Genomic DNA, 15,759 nt, shown 5'->3' on the forward strand with positions numbered 1-15,759 from the left:
TAACCAGTAGGTATGAGTTATTGAAACATTCTAAGCTTAAACATGGACATTTTGGGGCGAGGTTCAGGCATCCTTGTGTATACAGTAATTGTCCTTGCACTTTTAAATCATGGAATAACCTTCTAAGTCATATATACCGTGCCCACCGTGATCAGTCATCTTCAAAACAAGAACAGTTAGCCACCTTTTCATGTCAGCTGTGTTCGTGCATTGAGTCAAATGAAAGAGATTATTTCAGTCATGTAAATGAACATTTGCGCAAACATGAAACTGTGACTTGTGTGTTTAAAGGATGTACATTTAAAAGTAACATTTATAATACCTTTCATACACACAAAAATAGGAAGCACAATCCTCATGGTCTAACTGACTTTAAATTAGATGTTGTCACAATCACAACAGACTGTCAGGAGTCAGCTAGTCCTCCCATTGATTTTCCCTCGTGTTCAACAGAAACTTTGTTAGAATCATGCAGTGATGATAATAATGATGAAGATATTTCTAAGGCAAGTGTGCTGAGTATTGCCCTTGTTTTATTAAAGTTGGAAAACATTTTGCATGTCCCAGCCACAGCAGTTGATGAATTACTTCAAGAACTACATTATTCATTAACCTCAGCATCAATTCCAGGCACTTGTGGCATAATTTCTGACATTCTTAGAAATCACAACATAGAAATTGATGAGTCTGTCATTCAAGAGCTTACTGAAGCAGTGGACAGGTCAAATCCCGTTCTTAAAGCCATAGAAAAAGGTGGTCCCCTTGCCACAGCTTTTAAGCGGAAACAGTTCTACAAAGAGCATGTAAATGTCGTAGATCCAGTTGAGTTTATTCTTGATCATAAGACTAGACAGACCTATCAGTATATACCTATTTTGCCTTCTCTACAGCTGCTGTTTAGTTGCAGTAATATTTTAAAGTGTGTAACTGGTGACCACGAGAGACAGACAACTGATTCAGGGGTTGAGAAAGAACAACAGTATAGGTCCATAAGAGATGGTCTTTATTGCAAGGAAAACTCTTTTTTTTGTGGAGAGGAATTGAAAATATCTTTGTCATTGTACATTGATGATTTTGAGCTCTGTAACCCTCTTGGAACCTCGCGTAAGAAACACAAACTTTGTGGGGTCTATTGGATTTTGAATAACTTGCCACCTGGAAGCAATTCAACACTTTCATCTATCTATTTGGCAGTTTTATGCAAGAGTGAACATGTAAAATCATATGGATATAACACAATTTTAGAGCCCCTTTTACAGGAATTGATTACTTTAGAGAGTCATGGTGTTTATGTTCCAGAACTTGGACGGTTTGTGAAAGGTACAGTCCAGTCTGTCATTGCAGATAATCTAGGGGCCCACGGTTTAGCAGGCTTTATAGAAAGCTTCTCTGGCGAGTACTTTTGCAGGTTTTGTGTAGGGAAGAGGTTGGAGATCCAGGCTGAATCTGTTCAAACTGGGGATTTTGCCCTTAGAACAAAGGAAATTCATGACGCACATGTTACATCTGCAAAGGAAAACTCTGCCATAATTTGTGGAGTAAAAAGGGGGTGTGTGTTAACAGAGAAATTATCTCACTTTCATGTAACTCAAGGCTACCCTCCTGATATTGTGCATGACCTGTTTGAGGGCATTGTGCCAGTGGAACTTGCACTCTGTTTAAGAGAATTTGTTTCCAAAAAGTATCTATCTCTTGATACTCTGAACACATTGATCTTGAACTTTCCCTATAAGTGGGGTGATAGAACCAATAGACCTCACATTATTCCATGTGCATATGCCTCAAAGAGGACCATTGGAGGTAATGCACATGAAAATTGGAATTTACTGAGATTGCTTCCATTCATTATTGGAGACTTGATACCAGAGTCTGAGCCAGGCTGGCTTGTACTTCTTGATTTGAAAGAAATAGTTGAGCTTGCTGTCGCCCCCATTCATAACGAAGAAACGATAGCCTACTTAAACAGCAAAATTACAGAGCACAGACACAGATTTGTTGAACTTTTTCCAGCACGACTTTTACCAAAACATCATTATGTAGAACACTATCCGCAATTGATTAAATCTTTTGGACCTCTTGTTGGGCAGTGGACTATGAGATTTGAGGCGAAACATAGTTTCTTTAAGAAAGTTGCTCGCCACACAAATTGTTTCAGAAACATAATGCTCACACTGGCTGCCAAACACCAGCAAATGATTGCTTATCAAATCCATTCCTGTAGGCTTAAGAATTCCACACTAGAAGTTACACGTGTCTCCACACTTCCTGTGGATGTCTTAAACAAGGAAGTAGTAGCAGGTTTGAGGCAGAAATATCCAGGAATTAATGAGGTCCATCTTGCAAAAAATGTCACAAACAATGGGATCAATTATAGAACTGGTATGCTCATTTCATTTGGGTCAGCTGGTGGCTTGCCAGAGTTTGCCGAAATTCTTCAACTGTGCATCGTCAAGAGCAGTTTGAATTTTGTTGTGAAGATACTGTGTGCATGGTATCAAGAACATTTTAGAGCTTTTCAGTTGACTGTTTCTCCTGATAGAGAGGTTGCCCTGGTTGATCTTGAACAGCTAACTGATGCTTATCCACTGTATGATTATATGGTAGGAGGAAGACGAATGGTAACCCTGAAGAGGCACATCCTCATCTAAGGTAAAATGTTTATTAAGTGTTTTTATTTAATATGAGTAACAATGCTAACATTTTTATTACTGATGTATGTTTTTTTCTGCTTTGTTTCCTCTTTTAGAAAAGTAGAGAAACATGTCAAGTCCGGCCATTCTGAGGATTGCTTTTGGTGGGGATGACGATGCAAGGAAACTTGCACTTAAGACAGGAATCCCAAAGTCTGTAGATGACCTTGTCCTTGAAATAATGACTGTTTTTGGGGTGAAGCAAAAGTTCAGGCTCCAGTACAAAGATAAGGACTTTGGAAATGAATACATGAATCTCATGTCAACCAGTCAAATTGAAGACAGGGATACCCTGAAACTGATTTTTCTTTCAACTGATGACTCCAGCATGCAAGAGACTGCACCTGATGCACCTGCCTGCTCCACCATTCCTGTTCCTTCACCCGGTTCAACCTGTAGCTTTGATAATCCTGACATGAGAGATGTTAACACATGTGCTATTGACTCTGTCCAGGAAGTCAATTTATCTGATGACTCGTTTTGCAGCAGCGCTGAGACTGTCATAGTTACGTCTCCAGAGTCACGAACCAGTTCTTGGCCTCAGGTTTTTGTAGTTCCTCACTTTTCATGTTCTGCTGAAATTCAGCTTCAAAGAGCTGACACAGAGTTCAGCAACAGTGGAATGCTACTTATTCCACCACCAAAATTAAGATCGGACATTCTTGAAGGCATGGCTGAGGAGATTTTTAGGTATGCAGCTTACCCCACTGATACTCAGCTTGATCAGGCAGCTGAAGCCCTGATAAATGCACATCCTTGCTTGAGGGAAAAAGGAACTCACACTGGCCATCAAGGGTGGAAACATTATCTAAAGATTAAGATGTCTAATTTTAGGTCTAAACTCAGCAAGATTGGACACCCTGAAATCTCTGTGAATTCACTTAGGAACAAGCGTAAAGGTCAGGGTAAAGCAGCATCAAACATAAAAAAGCCAAGAAAAGCGGAGGTAAATTTCCTTCCTTGCCTCCCAAAAGGAGAAACGGCAGAGAGCATGGAGAAGGAAAGAATTGCTCTCTTAACTGAAGTGAAGAAAAAAAATAATGAGGCAGTCATTAAGGAAAAAATGCAATTGACCTTCTCCTATAGACGACAAGAGTTGGTTGAAGACTTGGCAATTGCGTCTGATTTACAAACCAGGTGGCCTGCACTGTTCACAGTAAATGAAGTAAGTGTTATTGATATTTACACAATAATAAATTGTAAATTACTATAAATTCCTCCACAGTATGCCTATATTTCATGCCCATCTTTATTTTCCTTTTTTTTCTTCAGATAAATGCAGAATTCATGCGAATAACAACTGTACCACTTCTGTCAAAGTTCTTGGGGCAGCTGGACAGATACGCTGTTAATCTACACAAGGTTTTCAGCAGCAAAGGTGGCGCTTCTGGACAGAAGATATCTCACATTATGGCAATTGCAGACAAGGTGTGGTAAACTGCATTTAATTTTTTTAAACTAAAGCTAATTACAAATATTGTATATATAAAATTTATATAATCATATATATATAAAAAATATACTATTATCAGTGTTTTTTATATTGTCATAATTTTCAGTGTGATGACATACACATCAAACGAGACTGTGTCATAAAAAGTCTGTGTGTGTACCTCAATGAGGACATTACAACACTCGTCAAAGAATTTGAGGTTTGTATATGTAATTTTTGTAATAACCTAAACATATTGCCAGCCTGTATGTTACCAATATTTCAGTGAAACTGAACAAGGTGTTAATTATAAAAAAAAATATTGTTTTTTGTTTTGGCTTAGGACTGCAATTCTGAAGAAGCTGAGAGAGGAATTTCTGAGACCACTCTGGGGCTTTTTGTGATCCATAAAGAAGGTGCTGGTGCTGAGGACGAGCCAGATGATGTTGGAGTAGTGATAGAGGGTGTGCAGCTGCTACAGCACTTAAAGAGTGTTTCCTTTGGATTGGTAATGCTGTTCGGACTGATCTACGCTCTCAACTTGAGCTACCCTCAGAGTCTCAAATTCACTTTTGAGTTTTTTCAAAAGGTACTGATGAATTTGGATGGCAGCAAGCTTTCCCCAAAGGTTCAGGCACTTAAAATTAAAATGTTTCAGTGAATAGGACATTCACTTCTTGCCTAGATGTTTCCAACAACTGGACAAGTTTTAAGACAGGGATGCCCTGAAAGGAAATTTTCTACGGACCGATGACACTAACTTCAGCATGCAAGAGACTGCACATAATGCACCATTCCTGCTTTTGTAGCTCTGATACTCTTGACACGAGAGATGTTAGCCCTTCTGCTATTGACTCAGTCCAGGAACTTATCTGATGACTCGTTTTGCAGCAGTGCAGAGACTGTTATAGTTCTTGGCCTCAGGTTTAGTTCCTGTGTTCTGCTGAAATTCAGCTTCAGAGAGCTGAGACAGAGTTCAGCAACAGTGGAATGCTAATTATTCCACCACCAAAACTAAGATTGGAGATTCTTGGGGGAGATCTTCTTTAGGTATGCAGCATACTCCACGGATAGCTTGATCAGGCAGCTGAGGCAGTGAGTAGGACACTTCGTTCTGGTCTGAATGTTGAAATGTGAAAACGTGTTATGTAAAAAAAAAAAAGTTTTTGTTGAAACCTTGTTATATGTAAAAAGTGTTGAAAACCTGTTTAATGTAAAAAAAGGAAAAAAAAGAAGGGTTAGTTCACCCAAAAAATGTAAATTCTGTGAGTAATTACTCTCCTTCATGTTGTTCCAGCCCCGTAAGACTTTCCTTCATCTTCAGAACACAAATTAAGATATTTTTGACAATATCTGAGAGCTGTCTCACTCCGCCATAGGCTTCTAGGTAATCGATATCTGCCATCCCAGAAAAGTTAGTAAAGACAATGTTTAAAATAGTCCAAGTGACTACAGTAGCTTAACCTTGAGTTTATCAAGCGACGAGAATACTTTTTGTGCGCAAAGAAAGACAAAAATACCAACTTTATTCAACTATTAATTTTTTTCTGTGTGGGCCTCTGAGTGAGTTCACGAAAGCGCCACGACGCATGCGTGAGAACTGAGAAGATGACACTCACAATCATTTTATGTGAAAGTGTGAAAGGTAAGCCATTAAATTTGCAGCATTGGTAACTGGTAAGGCACTTTTACGTTTTCTCATTAGTTTCTTTCACACGATTCGGACATCCAGGAAATGCAGACTTTAGAACCATTTTAAACACTACATCAATACCCATCTGTGTCATCTTCTCAGTTCTCGCGCGTGCGTCGTGGCGCTCTCGTGAACTCGCATCAGAAGCCCACACTGAATAGTTGAATAAAGTCGGTATTTTTTTTTTTTTTTCACACAAAAAGTATTCTTGTCACTTGATAAACTTAAGGTTGAGCCACTGTAGTCACTTGGACTATTTTATTGGACCATTTTCTATTGGTCTTTACTAACTTTTCTGGGATGGCAGATATCGATTACCTAGAAGTCTATGGCGGAGTGAGACAGCTTTTAGATTTCATCAAAAATATCTTAATTTGTGTTCTGAAGATGAAGGAAAGTCTTTTGGGGAACAACATGAGGGAGAGTCATTACTGACAGAATTTACATTTTGAAAAGTCAAAAACCTTTTAAAGTTACTTCCCTTTTGTGTTTAATTTTTTTTTTCTTTTTTTTTTCTGATGTGTCCTGATTGTTTATTTGTTCTACAAATATTTCTGAAGATAGGTACCAATTGCATTTGTTTATTTTTTCTACAAATATTTCTGAAGATGGGTACCAATTGCATTTGTTTATTTTTTCTACAAATATTTCTGAAGATGGGTACCAATTGCATTTATTTGTTTTTTCTACAAATATTTCTGAAGATGGGTACCAATTGCATTTGTTTATTTTTTCTACAAATATTTCTGAAGATAGGTACCAATTGCATTTGTTTATTTTTTCTACAAATATTTCTGAAGATGGGTACCAATTGCATTTGTTTATTTTTTCTACAAATATTTCTGAAGATGGGTACCAATTGCATTTGTTTATTTTTTCTACAAATATTTCTGAAGATGGGTACCAATTGCATTTGTTTATTTTTTTCTACAAATATTTCTGAAGATGGGTACCAATTGCATTTGTTTATTTTTTCTACAAATATTTCTGAAGATGGGTACCAATTGCATTTGTTTATTTTTTCTACAAATATTTAGGAAGATAGGTACCAATTGCATTCATGTTTAAATTTGCAGATCAGAAGAAAGCACAAATTGAAAAAAAAAAAAATTGAATAATTGGAAAATATTTAGTTTTACCTTGAAAATGTGTGTGTTGGGGTGAGTAATAACCAGTTTGGGAGGATGCATACAACTAAAATAGTTGCATTGATTTGTAAAGTGCTGGATAATGTTGGATTTTCTTTTGTCAGACTGGATATTTCTTTTGACTTTTGCACACAATAAATGTTTGAAAATTGAACATGATTTTGACCATTTATTCAATAGAATTAAGGTAGTATAAGATAGCTATATAAAGCAAGTAACAACAATGTATTTGAAATAAGTAAAGTTTATTTAATACACAATCTTAAATCACAGTTCATCAGTTCACATAACACTTATTTAATTCATTCACGTCAACTGAACATGATGGTGAAGCTTAAATAAAATGTTGACTTTTAGGTTGGATTTATGTGATTAAATTGGATGGAAAATTGACATGTAATTGAAATACATAAGTTTTAACTTTTGGGGTTAAATATTTTTTTGAGTGTAGGGTTGCCACCCGTCCCTTAAAATACGGAATCATCCCGTATTTACAAGTAAGATGATGCGTCCCGTATCAAATCAATAAGGGACGCGATTTGTCCCGTATTTTACATTAGGCCCACATATAGTTGAATAAAAACATAAGGATTTTGCAGTATGGATAATACTAATAGCAAATATAAAGAAATCAATTTCGTAGTAGAGAAGCTCATTGCGTGATTGCATTTTAGCGTCTTTGTTTCTATAGCGACTGAGTCTCGTGAACATGCGCGGTAAACCTGCACGTTTTTAACCCCTCGTGCGCTGTTCGGGTCTCTGACCCCAAATGACGTTTGCTGAAATAAATAAATATCTTTGTCCAAATGGCGTGAGACTTTGCACGGTTGACAACACTTTCTAGATCTACAAAAAAAATTAAATAAATTTAATAATATCTGTTTTTTAGGTTAGTGTGGGGGGAAAAAGTCACACTTGTGTTGTTTCAACAAAATGTCATTCTGAAACAACATAATAGTTTTTTTTTAGGATTTATAGTTTTAGGAGGAGTTATTATATATTTTTGTAAAATTCACTTTATAAAAGACCCACATTTCTTACGTTCATGGATATGGATAATTTGACATGGTTTAGTGTAAGATTTTTGCCCATCTTTTGGAAAATGCCGTTTTAGTCCCTTATTTTGCCACACTGAAGGTGGCAACCCTACCGGTACAGCAAATATCACATGTGATATATTAGCATGAAACTATCACATATGTTTGATACAACTGTCAATGCAGATTTCTATAAACAATCACTGTATTACAACACGTAACTCTGTTTAACTAATAAATACAAAATATATTGCATGAATATTTCAATAGGAAATTTAAACTATAAATATCAAACAAACAAACTGATATAGCATTAGGCGTTTAGGCGCTAATCGCAAATAGTGATCTACATAGTTTTATCAATACACTTATAACAACCAAAATGTTACTCACCACGCTGGGAATATATAGTTTAGACTATTAAGGTTTTATCTGAATTGTTATAGAATATTAGAAAATCGGCATGAGCATCAACATGGCTTTCTCACAGTTCGGTTCAGTTCAGTTCTTTTTTTTTCTACCTAGGCGATCACATGTGCACACAGAACAACGTCCTTAAAGGGGCAGCACCCTACAACAAGTATTTGTCTGGTACTTTATTGGAGTCAGTGACGTGAGATGGCAAGCAGACGGTTGGTTTAGCCAGTCTGTCTGCTAGCTGAGCAGAAAGACAAACATGTTTTGCTCAAAGTTGCGTTGGATTTTCTCCTCAGCGTAAAGGTTAAAAGGTCCATCTATCACAGTTTTCCATGTTTGTCAAGTAAGTTTCTGGAGTAAATATATAGACTATAAACTGTGTTTACACAGCCTTTTTTTTTAAAAATGAAGGGTGCCATTTTCGGCCAATCAGCGTACATTAAGGTCACGGATAGTTCCTTTAGTGCTGGTTTAGACCGACTAAAAGTAAATGAGTTCCTCCAAAAGGATAGTTCCTAGTTCTTGTGGTACGAACACGCCACAATCCGGGTACTTCCGCCAATAGTTCTATGAAATATGAAAAGGTTCCTCCGGTTGAAAGCCCCTAAAGATTCTGCTATTTACTCACTCTGGATGAGGACAGTTCTTGGATAGTGGGGAAGGTGTACCAGTGATTCGCTCAGCAGACGATCCGCTGTAGTCTTCTGAGATCTGATAGCTGAGCTGAACCAGACGGTTATAGAAGTGCTGAGGATTCAGTGACTGCAGAGCAGAATTGTTTCAGCAGCTCCTGTGGCAGGTTGAACTTCTTCAGCTGGTGAGGGAACTACATTGCTTTTTGACAATAGAGTCTATGTGGAACTCCTCCTTCAGGTCCTGAGAGATGGTGCTGGCCAGGAGCCTGAAAGACTCATGCTGTTCATGATGGTGAGTGGGAATGATGCTGGGGCGTTTCTCCTGAAGTCCACGATCATCTCCGCTGTTTTAAGGCTATTAAAGGGTTAGTTCACCCAAAAATATTAATTAGCCAATGATTTACTCACCCTCAAATCATCCTAGGTGTATATGACTTTCTTCTTTCATATGAATACAATCCGAGTTATATTTAAAAAATGTCCTGGCTCTTCCAAGCTTTATAAACACATTATGCTAATTTTATGCTTTAGTAGAGTGAAAAAAAAAATACATCTAGCACCTTTAAACTCAGATCTTGAAGAATTTGCAGTCCTGTGGCTCCCTCTAGTGCACAACATTAGTGGGTTATGAATCACATATATATATTTGGCAGATTTTTTTAATTTCACATTTTTTAATGATTACTTTTTACTGATAATATGCCCGCATTAAGCTCAAATTCACTAACAGTTAAATTTAAACTTGCTATGAACTCTAAACAACCCAGTTAAAATAAAAAAATTGTTTGATCATGTTGATGTTTATAGATGTTTTGTCGTTTTTTGTATATTTATTAATTGCAGACAAAATGTGTTTAGAACACAGGCATGAAAACATAATTTAAAAATCTCCTGTAGACATCACATGTATGTTAAAGTATATCAATTTAACCCCTTAAACCCGAAGGACGGCAAGATTCATAATCAAATTACTAAGCAACCACTGAATGGAACAACACAAAATAGGTATCATTTTAAAGCTTAGACTCTCAGCTTTTAAATGATCACTTTGGTAAACTCTTAACGAGTGCTGAGTAATCCCTCTTAAAATGGAGTGTACCGCTAGCAGGCGCTAGCCTGGCTAACGCCAGACCCAATTCTCGTTGAGACTTGGGTCTGGGAACCACATGTGCATTTTCTCGTATTTGAGGCGTGGTTTACGAATGCCCGGCGCCGTTTATTGGGTGCTAAGAATGTCTATCAAATGCGCCTGTACGTAGCTCATAGCCAATCGTTTCCATTATACCAGACGACGTATGTAGAGACGCCAAAAGCTGCTCTTTTTTCAAAATAAACTTGCGTTCTAAACTACTACTATATCTAAGGCTGCATCAAAAGGTAGCTTCGCGTGAATCGCGTCTGCTGCCATGTTGAATCCATAGATATAAACAAACTGCTTAGTTGTGTCGCATGTCGTCATCGTCTTGCTGCTCCCTCCCCGTTCTGTGATTGGTTCCCTAAACGAGGCGAAAATCTGGTCCATGGTCTCCAGACTGCCTTTCAGCGTGAATAAAATCGCGCTGCGCAAAGGCAGTATGGGGAAACCCAGGCTAAGCAGGCGCCACCTGGGTGCAAAAATATAATATTCATATTTTTCAAAACTACTACCTTGATCAACTTAAAATCGGTGTCATTTGAAAGCTTAGAGTCTGAAATCTACCCTGAATGTAGCCAATTTGTTTAACTCCCAAGTAGTGCTGAGTTATTTGCTGATAAATAGAAGAAAAAAAATCTGAATTTATTAGATACTTTTTTGTACTACATACTGCAAAATGTAAAAAAAAAATCATACAGCTCAGATATGCCTGTGGCATACGTCATTTGAAAGGTCTCAATGAGTAGAATACAACAAGCATAATTGTTTTGGGCTTTTTATTAAACTTGAGCGAGGTTTTGTCCCTCAAGAGACCCATATGTTGAATTTTAGACACATTTCTGCTCGTAACTTCATTAAACATGATCCGATTGTGGAAAATGACACATCATTATTTACAGCAGATGCTTATGATTAAAATGAGTTCAAACTCAACAGAATACATCACTCAGAACTAAAGATATATGGAGTTCTAAAACACACAAAAATCCACAGAAGCACGTAGCCAAGTACGGTAGCTTAGACTTGGCCTTTTTACTCGTATCTTCATGAAATATACATCGATCATGAAAAATGACACATCGATATTTACAGCAGGAGCTCATGATTAAAAAGAGCCCAAAATCAGCATAATCCATCTTTCAGATCAAAAGATATTCCTAATGGAGTTAGGAACCCCAGACGTACCTACACTGTTAGCCCTTACTGTAGAAAAAGCCCAAATTCTTACAATATCATACCATTTTCCATTAAAACAGTAATATACAGGAACATACCTACTGGAATATACTGTGAATTAACAGCGCTCAAAGTCGACACTCAGAGGCTGTTTTCCCAATCACACCCTATACCCTCATTCACTATTGCCTAGTTCACTAATATAGTCCACTTGAATGAAAAGAAGTGAGTGAATTGAGACACTGATGAACACCTGATAAGCAGAATCACTGAAGGACAGAGAAACAAGAACAGAAAAAAGAGAAACACAAGAACTACAACTGACTTCCAGCCACACTGAGTGTGAAACCAGTTTAACATTATTTATTTCAAGTTCTTGTTGAGAATGAACAGGGATTTAGTTAATAATAAAGTTTGTTGTCACCTTGATGGAGATCAGTATTTGCTTTAGTTGGTCTCTTGTACCTTGACTTTAAAACTTAGTCCAATCATCTCTCTCTGACTGTTGTAACAGTGAGTTTTTAAAGCACATTTGTTATCCACCTCTTTCTCCAGCAACCAATGGGCGATTACCTACTTCCGCTTTCCGGTATTGTGTTTCCTGTTCAGCGGCTAACCTCTACGTGCTAGCGTTCGAACTTGATAACAAACTAAGTTGTTAGTGCCATTAATATCAGAATAAGTTGTTTAAATGTTGTTAACATGAGCTCAGGATCAACTTGTGCCGTTGTTGGCTGCCATAACAATTCAAGAAAATTGAATATTTTGTTGGAAACGTCTTGCTTCGAACATCAGCAACTTCGAAGAAAGTGTCCGTGTCCATCGCCCTATGCTTTGCACTCCATGCCAAGGAATGAGGAACGTAAAACAGCGTGGCTTGCAGCTTTGAAACTAAAAAACCCTCCAAAGAGAGTGTATGTTTGCTCTTTTCATTTCTTACAAAAAAAGCCAACCGAACTGCATCCTGATCCGGAACTTTTTCTGGGCTACGACCGACCACCTCCGAAGACGAGGAGAAAGCTAGTCCGGCTAAATGTGTCGGAAACGGCTAGCAGCAGCAACGAAGACTTCGAAGGCAGTAAGTTAAACTGTAGCTTTACAGTTATTCCATGTTTTATGCAGCAAGTTATATAAATACTGGTTATGTAACGTTGGGCTGGAAACTGAAATGACGTAACGTTAAGCCAAACCTTACTTTTAACTTAACGTGTATGAGCTCAGAGAAATTTGCTGTTTCATTCGTCATGTGTTTCACTCATTATCAGATCATCCCTATACGTTCTTCTACTCCACTACATTTCAAAAGGCAAATATTATAGCCTACTTGTAAGCCACTACAATTATTTGAGAGCTTTATTTGCTATAGTTACCTTTTCAGTTTTAGATAATTAATACAAAGCATACATTTACTGTTCAATTATGACATGTTGTACTTCTAGTGTTTACTTTACTACTGTGTAACTTTGGCAATACTTTTGTTTTGGTTAGACTGCTCAGCGGGCCAGTCCTCAGCTGCTTCAGACCAGATCAGCAACTCAAGTTCTGCAACTCCCATTCACCAACAGTTGCACTCAGTCCATACACAGTGGGAGGACCCTGCCCGACAAGATCATGATTACTGCAAGGCAGCCAGCAGAAAAGATGTGCAGGATAAGATGACTCAGTGTGATGACATTGCCTACTTTTTGCTTCAAAGTAATGCGGATGCTTTGCTCTACACTGGTCTGAATCTAGAAACATTTGACATTCTTGTATCATCACTGGAAGGACATGCCAGTAATTCATTTACAATGCCTGTTCGAGACCAAGTTCTCATAACACTTATGAAATTAAAAACAAACCGTGTAATAGGTGATCTAAGCAGACAGTTTCATGTATCACTGAGCATGGCTAGCAAGATAATCTCATATTGGATTGACAAACTGGAGGAAGTTTTCCGACCTCTAATTCCATGGCTTCCAAGAGAAACTATTCAGGCAACCATGCCTGCAGCCTTCAAGAGGAATTTTCCAGGTACAACATGTGTTATAGACTGCAGTGAAAGCCTTTTACAGAAACCCAAAAACCTTGATTCCGGAGGAGAAACATACAGCCATTATTATTCACATAACACTGTGAAATACCTGGTAGCTGTTGCCCCATGTGGACTAATTATGTTCATTTCTTCAGCATATGGAGGGCGATGCAGTGACAAATTTATCACTATGGATTCAGGCATATTGGACTACTTAATGCCTGGAGATGAGGTCATGGCAGATAGAGGCTTTACCATAAAAGACTTGCTGTTTGAGAGAAAGGTGAAGTTGGTAATGCCTTCTTTCACAAAAAAGCGTGGACAGCTAACAGAGGAACAGGTGACAAGTACTAGACGAATTGCACATGTGAGAATTCATGTTGAAAGATTTTGTATTGTTTAGTGTGTTTTACTCGGGCAAAACGCGAGCGCACGTGGCATTTGTTTGGGTCGTGACTTGAGTTTCGCTGCGGGGCGTGGTCATAAGCCAGTTAAGCATTTATAGCCAGCTAGTCAGTAGAAGTAGTCAGAAGAAGCAGTCGAACAGCAAGAGAGAACTTCAGTGTGTGAGTGTTTACTTTTCTCATTCAATTTGAGCGCGGTTCTTTGTTGCTAGGAAACTTTGTATTGTTTAGTGTGTTTTACTCAGGGGTGCAGAGAGGAAGTGGCGCAAATCCAAAGATCATACTGACCTTGGTCTTTATCAATCCCTCCTCTCTTCCTTCTCTGCTAACATATCTACTGCTAAAATGACTTACTATCACAACAAAATTAACAATTCTTCTGACTCTCGCATGCTTTTCAAAACCTTCTCCTCCCTTCTTAACCCTCCTCCTCCTCCTCCTTCATCAACCCAAACAGCTGATGATTTTGCCACATTCTTCATAAACAAAACTACCACCATCAGCGGCCAATTTACTAATCCACAAATTAACACACACAGTTTACCAGCTAACACACACATCCTACCCTCTTTCTCCTTGCTTTCAGAGACCGAAGTCTCCAAACTCCTCCTTTCCAATCGCCCTACTACCTGTCCGCTTGATCCTATTCCCACTAACCTACTTCAAGCTATTTCTACTTCTGTTATACCCACACTCACACACATCATAAACACATCTCTTCACACTGGCACATTTCCCACAGCTTTCAAGCAGGCTCGGGTAACCCCACTGCTTAAGAAACCCACTCTAAATCCAGCACATCTAGAGAATTACAGACCGGTATCCCTTCTTCCATTCGTCGCAAAAACACTTGAACGAGTTGTTTTCAACCAGATCTCCTCCTTTCTTACGCAGAACAACCTATTGGACAACAATCAGTCTGGCTTCAAAAGGGGACACTCGACTGAGACTGCTCTGCTCTCAGTAATTGAAGCTCTGAGATTGGCAAGGGCAGCTTCCAAGTCCTCAGTTCTCATCCTGCTGGATCTGTCTGCTGCCTTTGACACAGTTAACCACCAGATCCTCCTGTCTATCCTAAAGATGAAGGGCATCTCGGGAACTGCACTCCAGTGGTTCAAGTCTTATCTCTCGGGTAGGTCCTTTAGGGTGTCGTGGAGGGGTGAGGTGTCTAAGACCCAACATCTAGCCACTGGTGTGCCTCAGGGCTCAGTGCTTGGACCACTTCTCTTCTCCATCTACATGACATCACTAGGATCTGTGATTCAAAAACATGGCTTTTCCTACCACTGCTACGCTGATGACACACAACTCTACCTCTCATTCCAGCCTGATGATCCGACGGTAGCCGCTCGCATCTCAGCCTGCCTGACAGACATTTCTGGCTGGATGAAGGACCACCACCTTCAACTAAACCTTGCGAAGACAGAGCTACTTGTAATCCCGGCTAACCCAGCACTTAATCACAACTTCACCATCCAGCTAGGCTCGTCATCCATAACTCCTTCAAGATCAGCCAGGAACCTTGGAGTTGTAATTGATGACCAATTGAATTTCACAGACCACATCGCTAGCACTGCCCGGTCATGCAGATTTGCCTTGTACAACATCCGAAGGATCAGGCCCTTCCTATCAGAGCATGCTACACAACTCCTTGTTCAGGCGCTTGTTCTTTCCAGATTGGACTATTGTAATGCTCTCCTGGCTGGTCTCCCAGCTTGCACTGTCAAACCTCTGCAACTGATCCAGAATGCTGCAGCTAGAGTGGTCTTCAACGAGCCAAAGAGAGCACACGTCACTCCTCTCCTCACGAAATTGCACTGGTTGCCGGTTGCCGCTCGCATCAAATTCAAGACACTGACGTTTGCCTACAGAACAACCACTGGCACTGCTCCCCTGTACCTGAACTCATTAATTCAGACTTATGTGCCGTCCAGAAACTTACGCTCTGCAAGTGAGCGGCGTCTGGTGGTGCCATCTC

General features: G+C 38.9%; 2 protein-coding genes across 2 annotated transcripts in view; both read left to right on the plus strand.

The window, feature by feature from the left end:
• Window positions 1-15,759, plus strand: part of LOC307001012 (uncharacterized protein) — a 573,545-nt gene that overhangs the window by 20,488 nt on the left and 537,298 nt on the right. The window lies entirely within an intron of this gene.
• Window positions 3,082-5,337, plus strand: LOC307003409 (uncharacterized protein). The gene is made up of 4 exons (XM_079621768.1): window positions 3,082-3,855; window positions 3,963-4,118; window positions 4,250-4,342; window positions 4,466-5,337. Exons 1-4 carry the CDS (start codon window positions 3,106-3,108, stop codon window positions 4,781-4,783), a joined length of 1,317 nt encoding a protein of 438 aa, XP_079477894.1. The 5' UTR covers window positions 3,082-3,105; the 3' UTR covers window positions 4,784-5,337.

Source organism: Phoxinus phoxinus (assembly GCF_949152265.1).
Source record: "Phoxinus phoxinus genome assembly, chromosome: 1".
Taxonomy (NCBI): domain Eukaryota; kingdom Metazoa; phylum Chordata; class Actinopteri; order Cypriniformes; family Leuciscidae; genus Phoxinus; species Phoxinus phoxinus.

What these genes read in the sequence shown, in the direction of transcription:
- LOC307003409 (XM_079621768.1), top strand. Translation starts at nt 3,106, where the DNA reads ATGAGAGATGTTAACACATGTGCTATTGACTCTGTCCAGGAAGTCAAT. An exon ending in TTATGGCAATTGCAGACAAG is followed by an intron (nt 4,119 to 4,249) that starts GTGTGGTAAACT and finishes CATAATTTTCAG; the next exon opens with TGTGATGACATACACATCAA. An exon ending in CACTCGTCAAAGAATTTGAG is followed by an intron (nt 4,343 to 4,465) that starts GTTTGTATATGT and finishes GTTTTGGCTTAG; the next exon opens with GACTGCAATTCTGAAGAAGC.